At 26.0% G+C, this 12434-nt stretch overlaps 1 protein-coding gene across 4 annotated transcripts in view; it reads left to right on the plus strand.

Moving 5' to 3' along the window:
* LOC111626769 (carcinoembryonic antigen-related cell adhesion molecule 5-like) overlaps positions 1-12434 on the plus strand; it is a 66470-nt gene that overhangs the window by 32637 nt on the left and 21399 nt on the right. For all 4 annotated transcript variants that reach the window (XR_002756925.1, XR_002756926.1, XM_023370259.1 and 1 more), the window contains exons 2-3: positions 7921-8078; positions 11327-11662. Coding sequence is in view for 2 of the 4 variants with exons in the window: in XM_023370259.1 (XP_023226027.1) it covers positions 8000-8078; positions 11327-11662 (415 nt within the window). In the remaining 2 variants the exon portion in view is untranslated. The remainder of the gene's footprint in view (positions 1-7920; positions 8079-11326; positions 11663-12434) is intronic.

The raw sequence follows: 12434 nt of genomic DNA on the forward strand, positions 1-12434 counted from the left end.
TCTATACGAGTCTATATATATATATATATACATATTATTTTTCTAAGAATAATAAATTTGCATTAGTTATTGATCGATTTCTGTGTAGATATTTTTGAATTACCATATTAATGCATGTTACTATCGATTTTTTTCATATTTGGCGACAATTCTTGTTTCGATTGATATAGAAAAGTATCTAGTTTAAAGTAAAGGTATTCTTTCTTGTTAGATTATAATTAAAATCGAAGTGAAATCTATTATCAATCTTAAATTTCTTATTAAAACTGGCGACAGCACATATTTCAAGTGGAATAATACATTATTGGAGTAGTTATTCTGTGAAGTCTTATCCTCTGCCTAGAGCAATCTCTCTGTTATATTGCTTGCAGACAAATATAATGTCAACCAACATATTATGATCCTATGTAGGCAACATTTGAAAAGATCAACCATACACAAGATTGCTTCCAATTCTTCGCACAATAATGGTTCTCATAAATTCACTTGTATTGAAGCAACGTTCATCGCAACTCCTATACAATGATATGCCCTTTATTTAAATAAGATTATCCTTTACTTATAATAAAAAACCTTTAAATAATATTATCAAAGATTCTTTAAATTATTCAATAGATAAATAAAATGATTTTTAAAATTCAATAGCAGGCATTTCCATATCTAGAAAAATTTATGAGAAACTAAGACAATTTTATGCCTAAAAAATATTAAATTTAAAATATTAAAAATTTTTAGATATAATAAACGTCAATATAAAAATTGTTTCGAAAACAATATACTGCATTTTATAATTTGTTACATTAAATAAACAGTATTTTTTATTTTATTCCTGTAATAATTAATATAGATTAGATTGAATAAATTGCAAATGTATTAATCAAATAAATCGAAATTATCAAATGGGATTTTATTAAAACAAATTGTGTATTGTATTCTAAGCATGACAAATTGATAAGTGCCTCATTAATACAGTTAAAGTTTGAAAGTTTCGCTGCGAATTTATTTTATCATTACCTCAAAGTAAAATGTAGATAAAATTACATTATTGAATTAATGTATGTTTTGAACTTTTCGGTTGATTTCCTTTGCTAGATTTAGATAAGTGGCAGAAATTTGGAAAGTTTTATGCATCCAACGAAAGTGCTAAGCACAAAAGGTGAATCTGTGAAGCGTTTTCTTTCTTTTCTTTTTTAATTCATCTACTCCTACCAGTGTACTGGCTACTTCTTAACTGTCTCGTTTGGCTCAGTGCCATAATCTTATCTACTGTTTTAAAAATCTTTGAACATTAAGAGTCATATTCAAACCATGTAAAATATTAATTTCCACCACACACAGTTAACGATCGTGTGAAAGATAATGAGTTTTACTGTGTATCATCTTTCCTATTTTGTATAATTCTGTTCGGTAGAGTGAGCATTTTGTTTTAAATTCCTTTCATTAATTTTACGGCTCAAAGAAAATTATTTTTAAAGTATTCAATAGAATTAATTATACAGTTAAAATAACTTTTCATATATATACGTATAAATATATATGAACGTATAATTCAAAATTTAATTTTGTATAATAGATTGTCATCCTAACTAAGCAAATAAAATTAACAATTATAATGTTATAAATATTCCTTAATTATTGTTGCAAATTTCATTATTTTAATTATGAAAGTAAAGCAATTCATTTTCAATTATAAATTTGTTTTCAAAGAAGTGTTAGACAAGATGATTTCTCTTTACTTATTAGAATTAAAATTATGTTAGCTTTTCTATGAAGGATTTATGAGTTTAATTAGATTGTTTAATGACGCTGAACTATCTTGAAAAAATCCAACTAGAAAAGAAAATATAGATATTCTAGTTTTTTTTTTTTTCTGGAAGCTTCTTGAGATACTGCTTTCATTGCCACGTTCTGCTTCACTTAGACGTATTTTTGTCAAATTATAAAAATAAAACTCACCCGAATCGATCGGATATAAAGTAATTAATACAGAGAAATTAAATATTTAAAAGAAAAGATATTAAAAGATTTCTTGCTATTTTACACTTTAATATATGTGCAATTTAACTGGTTTTCAATTATTAATACTAAATTCTAAAGCAATCCGTTACTTTAATCCTATTCTTTAAACGGTAGCGAAATTACTTTGAATATTCAAATGAAAATCGTTCATTTGGAGAATCAATTCCAAGAGTTTTACAGTTACGATAAGACCCGTAAAAGTAAAAGATATGTAGACAATTTTACATAATAAATTCACTATTTTAGATAATAAAGTTAATATTCCCTCTTAATGAATCTAATAGAAATTTATGTGGTAATAGAATTTGTTTTAATCTGATGGTTTATTTCTCATTATTAGTAACTATCACAAGTTTAGAATTTCACTTCAAAACTTATTTAACATGAATTAGTTTAAATTCACTCAAAATTACACGAAGTTCTGGCAAATAAATTTTCGATCTTCAACAGTTGTAAACTTAGTAAATAAATTTAGAATTAAAATTATAATTGAATATAAAAACACGAAATGAGTTATTGTTAACGAAAATTATTATTAATTTAATTACCAAAATGCTTTAGACGTCATCTGCTGTTTTAGTTTCATTTAACATTTAATAAATATACAGATCATTTTTACAGTTTAATATTTTTAATATTAATATCTTTTCAATGAAAAGTTTAAATTATTTTTAGATTTATTATTAACTTTTTGTATTAAATTTCATCTGCAAAACTTCTCAGATCAACCATCTGAAACCTCTATATTGTTAATGGTTCTGTGGCAGATTGCCAGAACATCGCAGGTGCAGGCAAGATAAGGAAAAAAGAGCCAACACTACAATCATCCGACGCCTGCATCACTCTGGAATGCAGGTCTATTCTGTCATGTACCTTCTTCTCGAGAATAAGTAGTTTTGGAAAGTTTTTGTTCTTTCTGTTAGCAATTCCGTTAAAATAACCGTATAAATTATTTTATAAAATTATATGTAGGCCTATATACATAACTTGTGTACTTTTAACAGTATAAAAATTATTATATTTTTATACTAATGATGGTATTTTTAGATTTAAGTGAAATTACGCATTGGACATTTTTTCGATATTTCTAAAAAATATCGAAAAAATAATAATAATCGAACTTGTATCATATCTTGAGAGTTATAAAGAGAAAAAAAAACGACCAAACGTATTTCTTTATGTATTTCTTTTTCCATTTCCTTATCTATGATTTTTTGAATAGCCTTAGGATGATATCCTAAAAGATCTTTGCAAAGAGACAAACAGAAAATGAGATCATTAGATAGAAACGAAGAGGAGAATGAACTACATCTTAACAAGATACATCATGAAAAGATTGTTCTGATCTTTAACAAAAATTCGAAATTTATTAATAAATATTTCTATATATATATATTAGATATATTAGACAAAATTTATTTTAACGACATTTATTTTATTGCATATTTTTCGAAGGTTCAATAAGTTTAATGTTAATATTCTTATTATACATTATTATAATTTTGATATATCTGCAAATAAAAGAAAAAAAACCAAAGTATTAAAAATGGAACTATTATTTTGATTTATAATAGCTTATTCCTTAATATTTGAATATGTCATTCTCTAATAGTTTATGATGAAGACAAAAAAATATTAAAGAAAAAATGAAGGTAATAATGTTTACAACTTTCTTCGTGAATTATTTCCTCCATTATTTATCATATGTTTTCCATTATGAAAAGTAACATATTGTATTTTTATATGCATAATATTTGCATTAATTCCACAGAATAATATTAATAAACATTCATCAGCTGTCTTTTTAATAATAATACAGCTGATGTATAAGTATTTATACAGTATATACTACAAAATTGAGAAAAACTAACAAGGAAGAATTTCCAGTACTTAGAATTTCATGAGATGTTAAAAAAATATATTTTTTTTTCCAATTTTTGATGTTTTATGTAATAAAAATTCAGTCGAATCACTTTATATATTTTATTTTAAAATTGAGAAATTACGAATAATTTCTTATTTTATTTTCCGTAATTAAGTACGCTTTAGTATATATTGTTTATCGTTATAATTTCGTTAAAATAATTCTTTAAATAAATTATTTTTTAGTATTTGAATATTTCATTTATTTTGAGATTACTAGTTGAATATTTAAACTTTATTCCAATATAATTTTTAGAATTTAACGAGATTAGAATGGAAACAAATTTTGTTTTCAAAATTCCTAGTTTTAAAAAACTTAAACAATATTATATCATCGCATTGATAGACGATAATTCCTAAAACCTTTGAAAGTTTAGAACTTAGGGGAGAAAAAGAAAAAAACTTTAAGTTAGATTTAAAAATTCTTTTATATTGATATTTGTCTCAATGGAATTTGGACTTACTAGAGATTTTCTAAATTTTTTTACTAAACAAATTTCTTTATTGAATATCAGTAAATAACTAGCAAATATTTTTAATTTCAAATACTATTTAAATTAGCATTAAAAGTTTTAAGATAAAATTAATTAAAAAGAATAAATACATAATTCAGTAAAGTAATATTGATTTTATTATATAAAACAACTAATTTGCATCTTATTTTGTTAGTTAGATCGGATTTAAAAATAAAAATAACGCTATTTAGACGACAATGTATTGCCAAAAAAGAAATTTAATTATAATTAAGTTGAAATTAATTGCAAAAAAAGGTAAAAGAATAAAAAAAAACAATAGTGATAACAACATTATATCCACGTAGATAGTTTTCATTAGAATGTCTTCAGCATGTAATGATCTTAGTAGAAATATTATTTCAAGTTGTTTAAACTAAATTTATTTGAATATTGCATTATCGATTTTATTTTTGGCAACAGATTCGAAAAGTCTTTAAACTCCGCAAATAAGGTGCCATCATGCAAATGCTGTGCTAACGTAGATAATCGTGCTACTTCAAAGAGATTTAGAAAAGAAAAACGAATTTAGAGATATTTAATATAATGAGAAGAAATTTTAAGTTTTACTAACTTCATGTCATAAATATAAGCTAAACCAAAATGAACAAACAATTTTCCAGTAGGATTGAAAGTTGATATCAGGATTCTGAAGTTGATTCAGTAGAATAGGAAGTATCAATTGATGCTTTTAGAAAAGTTAATTGCATTGAATGAAACGAAAGACACTTAATGCTTGGATTTCCTCTATACGTGACATTACTTTAACAAGCAGATTCCTTCTTTACGATTTGTCACCTATTTTTACTTTCAAAAATGCGTCAATAGATTAAAAGATTCGAATTATAGTTTTCATTTATCTAAACTTTTTTAATTTAATCAATATCTAAAGTATTTTTATTCCATTTATAAAACAAAGTATAATATTCCAGACAATCATATAAGTCGCAGTTTTAAACTCCCCGGGCAAAGTATATATTGTTTAATACGTATAAAACAATATAAGCTTTGTTATGTTCTTTGAAATTTTTTCTTTGCAACTTCGTATATTTCCGCTTTTTCCGTTCATGTATTTTCTCTGCCTGCAGCAAACTATATGTTTTTACTTCTATTTTTTTTATATTTTAACTAGTTATAATATTAAAGCTTCGAATAAAATTTATAACTTCGAAAAGAATTGGCTTGGTTTCAAACTGAAATTATAAATTTATTATTAATAATAGTTTATCAAATGAATGCCCAGTTTTGCTTATGGAGCTATAAATCACTAATACTGGATTCTTATAGCCGATTACCCATGTTTATTATACATTAAATACGGAACGAGAACGTTATTCTTGACGAGTGCATACTATATTTCCTCGGGAAATATTTAAACTAGTATTTTATTATTCATTCATTAAAATCTAAATATATGACTGAAAGCAATCCATATTCTTACAAAATGTTGTAACCAGAAATTTTATCTGAATTTATCTCAAAGTAAGACATCAAATATTTTTAACTTTCATACTTGTGTTTTGCAATGTTTTTCTGAAACAACTTAATGTTATTTCTTAATGCAAACTCTGGTTTACATTCGATTCAAATATTTTAAAAATCAAACAAGAGTTACAACATTGTTTCTGTGATATTGCATTTTTAACTACACGATTCGAACAATACATTTTATATTTTTAATGTTTAGAAAAATAAAATGCATTTATTCATTTCCATTTTTCTTTTCCAATAAAAGAATTTAATTAAAATTATACGTAGACGTTATAAAGAAAAAGAACAAAAATATAAAAAAATGAAATTTTACGTCGAGGAAACATCTAATCTGCAATTCAAAAACGAAGAGTTAGTCAAAATAACACTCCATCAAAAATATTTTAGCTACGGTGACAGCGTTACAAGATAAATAAAGTGTAAGAAATTCTTTTGCTACTACTTTCTATTTATCCTGGAAAAGAAATGGTACATTACATTCCGGTTTTTATTTTGTATATCGCGATTCATATTTAATTCTCAGATAGTATTGAATCACTTTTTGTCTGTTGTCAGCGATCATATTCTATTTTTTGTACGACACAAAGTTGCTTCAAGCTAGTGCATGAAGTGTATCTACATCAATCATATTCAGAGCAAGTGCAATAATAATGTGCAATACACCGTATCTTTGACAACTATACAATTATGATTACTTCCATCCAATTATGACATGCTTCTTGCATTTACACTTTAAATTTTCTTTCTGAAAATAATGAAATAATCTTTTTATAAAGATATTACTTTTCTCTATTTTTTCTGTAATGGCTTAGGAAATAAAAAATGGTCATTATCATTATTTACTTTGTTTACATTGTTCAATAATAATTTCAGTTTTATTCAACCATTGGTAATAAATAATGCATCGTTTATTTTCGCTCATTACATTTCCTAACCTTTATTTTCTCTCGTTAAAATTTTCCTAATAGTCTTTAAGGAATTTATTATACTTATTGTCTGACAAAACCGAACAAAAACAAAATGTTAATTGCATTAAATAAACATGCTGTTTACTATTCGAACAATAATTTTTTCTAAGCGAATATACAAGTGCAGAAATGTTCATTTTTTAATTATTAATAAACGATTAATGGTTTCGGCAGATGAAAGTTTCTGAAATTAATCCTCTAAAATAAAAAAATTATAAAAAAAATAATAATAAACGAAAAACGTAATGCATTAAAAGTAAACAGCGTAAGAAATCAATGCGGTTCGAGAGCTTAACCACAGCCTTTTCCTATGTAAATTGGCCGCTAATTACTGTACATACATGCTCTATTGAATTTATACTACTCTTGAATGAAACTTGTAGGAAAGGAGATGAATTTAACCGTTGATAACCATAACCTTGTCGAGTATTAAATGCGTTCCGATATCGGCTTAAGTATCGTTATAGCGTCTCGAAAGTGGCACATTCTATTGTTTTATTCAAATACTTTGTTTGATGATGTTGCGCCATTATAAATATAAATACGATCGTAATAATAAATCTGATCATAACGCCAACCTAGCCGGATGGTGAGATAAAAGTGATGAGTTATCGTCATCGACTTCCACTAATATTGTATCAAAAACGCTTACAAAGTAAGCTGATGAAGCTACTTTTCATCTATAAATTTGACCAAATTAGCATGATAACCGCAATGTTATAAATGGTATACTGAAAATTAATCCTACACTTACACAACTTACAAACTAGCCCTATACACGATTATTCATTTTCCGTGTATCTATGCATAAATGAATAATTATTATTACCATGATTTATTTACTTTTACCAACTTTCTATCATTAAACAGCATAATATATTATTAATATATTTAATTAAAATTTATAAAGTATAACTAACCACCTTTTATTTATTTTGAAATGTCATATATAAAGTTTTATTCATATTATCTCGAGCGAAATTAATAATTACAATTGTTCCTTATAGTTCTAAAGGAGACTTTATTTCTCGAAGAATACTCCGATTAATGGAGGCTTTTGCTCAGTAAATTTAATGAGCTTGAGACATGGAATGTCGAGATTCTTATTTTATCAAGGTCATTTTACTACTTATAGCGATTCTTCACTTTACACATCAAGGAACAAGTAAGTAATAAGTTTTAATTTCTATCTTTAATAAGAATAATATCATTGAAAACAATTTTTAAATCTTTAAGATAAATTAAAATCAAAATTTTAAGTTAGAATTCTTTTGTATTTCATTTGAATTGTGTATTTTGATAATCAGTTTAGTCAGTTGTTTGTAATGGAATTGTAAACATTAAATAACCAAATTAGCAAGAACTGAATTGTTTAAAAGCAACAAATTAATTCAGTATTTTCTCTTTCAACAACAATTAAATTATTTCTTCAGGAATTTTTTTTTAAAATGTCTTAAACTAGAATGTTTACAACGACTTAAAATTTATCTCCATGCCACGTTTTAATTTTTATAATTAAAACTATAAAAAAGTTACATATTCTGCGTTAATATGATTACGAGAATTTGGTAATTTAATCTATTCAAAATTCTATCGTTTTGGCACATGACAAGTGCTGATCAGATTGATGAGGAATACCACGCTCTGAAATTTGCATGGTCATCTCTACTAACAATATTAATCATTGCAAATTCTGATATATACTAAATACATCTTTACCAATTAACTCATTTTAAAGCATGCGAGTTGCTTAATCGTATTATTATATTGTGAAGATTTCGTTGAATATTTCTCAAGTGAATTAATTATTCAACGAATTAGAATTAGTCTGATGTTGAATGCTCACCTTAAACCTTCAATGCGTAGGTTTATTAAATAAAAAATGAAATGTTTACATTAAATAAATTTAAAACTATTTCTTTTTCTATTAAAAATCTACTATTTTTATATGTCTTCGATAAATTATATATAAAATAATTTTTTACCTAAAAGTACATTATTTCTGTGCCTTATACTTTCCATAGGGTAAAAACAAAGAATTTGGGGTTTATAGGTTAAAAAATGTGTTAAGGTATTTTCAAAACTAGTTTTTTTTAATATTTTGTAACTATTATTCAATCGATGTGGGATTTTAGAAAAGAAGTTTAAATTGGATAAAAACCACAGATTTAACGTAAATCCTCTTTCAAAGAACATATATACAATACAAGCGATACATTTTCAAAAAAGTAAAGAAAAAAAAGGTTTCAACAACACTAAAATGCTTTCCTTGCACATATTTTCAAAAGAAATATAGACAGTGAATTTTTTAATAATGGCCCCGGAGATATTTCCTCAAACCTATACTTTAAATAATATATTTTCAACGTAAGCTGAAACAGCTTTTTATCATATATTGAAGATATTTTATGCACCGTCCGCAGTTTTACATTCGTGCTTACTTTTAATTTCTAAGAATAATTAGCGATGAACCGTTGATTAATCAAAGTGTTTAATGTACTTTTATCAAAGAGAGAAAATATATCAAAACAAGGATCTGGAATTGTCAGATGTCACCCGATTCAGATTTATTTCTAATTGTCTACTACAGCAATTGTCGTGTAAGTTCTTCCATTTCCTTTTTCCACACTTCTTATGACGTTAATGTTACGATGTAATGAGCTTCTCCACATTGTAGTTGCAACTAATGATCGACATCAGGTTATTATCTTCATGTCTTCTGTATGTCAGAACTAAATTCTCTTCACTATCAAATATACTGAATGTAGGACGTGAACAGATTTAATTTTAATGAATCAGATATGTTAATTACCCGAAATGATTGACAAGAATCTTTTAAACTAACATTCAATTAAATAATTTAGTGGTAAACTGTTTCTTAATTCCGTCGTTTCAATCAGGATTAGTTTGTCACGTAAGTTAAATCCAAATAATCTCTCGGATTGAATCAAAAATCGCATTTTCGTGTACAAATTGCAATAATATTGTTATTAAGTGTGCGAGATTTAAGAAGGCTCAAGTGTAATCAATCAAATAACAAAATATGGCAAACTAACGATTAATAGGTTAGACGGTAGGAATATTTAAAGGAAGCCGCAACTCTTTTCTTTATTTCTTCTCACCTGACAAAGATTGATGTATACACTCTTCTATAAGTTGTTACCAAAATATGATGGAAAAAGTGCTGGATGGTACTTATATTACGGTTTGATTCACTGGCAACTTTCGAAGATAAATGGGATTGGATTTTCACTGTCGTAAGAATAATGACTTGATTTATGAGTATCCATAATACGAAATAGTTCTTATGTTTTATAAATCACCTATCTGCATATAAACTCTTACACTTATATTTTAACTCTAAAGAAATCTCGATGGATCTCCTTGCTTTGATGTCGATATATTCCGACGATCCCCGTACTACATCAAAATAAGACAAATATTCTTACTAAATGTTTGTATTACCACGGATTTAACGTTACTCGATTACACTATATCTGAATTAAGAATAGAATTTATAATGCCACAAGGCAATGTAGGAAACGTGGCCCACGGGTACTCTAAAACCTTTATATGCAGCCCTCGACCCGAAAAATTGCACATGCCTGTGTTATATAAAGAAACCAGAATAGTGTTACCGGAAACGTGTACCGAATATACCTCCTACCTTGGCGATTTTTCTTTTTTATCTCATGAATTTCTGAATAATTTACTTGATAAATTGGTTTAGAAAAAATAATTTTTATGAAATTCTTTAAAAACTAATTTCGATTTTAATAAACATAAACAAGAATTTTAATCGATACGAATGAGACAAGTGCGTACTGAATATAAAATTTTCTAAATTTATTGTTTTATCCATGACGGCGGCAAATTTCACGACAGGAAAGGCTGGATCATATAATAGTAATAATGTTTGCGTGCTGGTTTAAGATATTTTCGTATTCTAAAATAACTGACACCACCAATTTGCATTTTAACAATCCGAAATTGAAGCACATTCTAAAAATGATTATTCTTGTTTATCCGGTTTGCTCACGAAGCAAATCTAGTATGATATTTTATAGCCGTGTACATTATTTATTTATGAGCATGTACTGTACACGAAAAATAAAATTTATAAAGTATAATTTTTTACGGATAGGTTCTTTAAATATAGTTGTTTATTTGACATTGATTTAATTCTATTATTATTTTTTTATTAATAATTAATATTTTATGGAGGAAAAAAAATAATATTTTAATTATTTAAATAATTTATTTGGTTATAAGGGTTATATTTATTTTACTTTTAATACTTTGTATATGATTTTAAGTTAATGCTGAAGTTATTTTGAGAGTATACAAAGATAACAATAAAAACTTTACATTCGGAAAAAGAATATCTCAAAAAATGCTATTCTATTTTCAAAGCACCTCCAGAGTACCATGCTGTGGTAGGAGGGAAGGGTGAATTACCTTGCAACATCAGTGTGCCTTCACCGAATGACAAAGTGTCTCTTGTACTTTGGTACAAAGGAGACTCAAGAGTACCAATGTACAGTATCGACACCAGAAATAGCCCCTTGGACCAAGCAAAACATTTTCCTGCAGATTCACTCTTGTCGAGAGCAGTATTCGATATGATTGCAGAACCGTCTGTTTTAAGGATAGAACCAGTTCGTGAAGACGACGAAGGCATTTATAGATGTCGAGTTGATTTCAGATGGGGAAGAACTTACAGTTCCACTGTTATTTTAAATGTTACAGGTAAATTCAATTTCTCTTTCTTAATCGTAACTTTTTAATTTTTTGAATGAATTAATCAGTTTGTCTTGCTTAATATTAGCGAGATTGCAATAAGTTTTTCAAATGTACAGTATCTCATTATTTAAATGGCCATTAATAAACTAAAACAGTTAAATATAATCCGATCTTAAATTTAAATTTTATATTTTCATTTATATGCTATTTAGAACCTAAATGAAGTATTTTGTAACAGAACCATTATCATTTTAGATTTAGTTCTTATGAACAGGCAACTTTCCTTTCATGTGTCTACTTAATTGAAGAACTTGATCTTTATAACCTCTTGGGTATAAACTCAATTAACTCTAAGGTTTTGTTCTCGTTTTATTATCTTGATTGCAAATAATTATTCTAGTTAATAAAGCTTTTTATATAAGAATCATTTTAATGTTCAATAATATTGTAAACTCCTTTTTATAAAACACCATTTTCATCTCATAAAATTTCTTCAAATAAAATAGAAATGAGTAATTTGTTCTCTGTGATAAATTATTACTTTTAGATTTATTGCCTTAGTATATTCTATTTTAATTTAATGTATATATTATTTGTGAACATCCTATATAAATCAATCACATTTTACTTACAGTAATGACTCTGTTTTGATGCGAAAAAAAATGTTATATAAAGAATTTATAGAATTTATCTCGAATTTATACAAGCACTCTTTAATCAAGGAAACAAGTAAAAACATTTTGGATCATATCCAACTACATATTGTTTATGATATACA

This window comes from Centruroides sculpturatus, unplaced genomic scaffold, assembly GCF_000671375.1.
Source record: "Centruroides sculpturatus isolate CEXI.00-Female unplaced genomic scaffold, Cexi_2.0 scaffold542, whole genome shotgun sequence".
Classification (NCBI taxonomy): Eukaryota; Metazoa; Arthropoda; class Arachnida; order Scorpiones; family Buthidae; genus Centruroides; species Centruroides sculpturatus.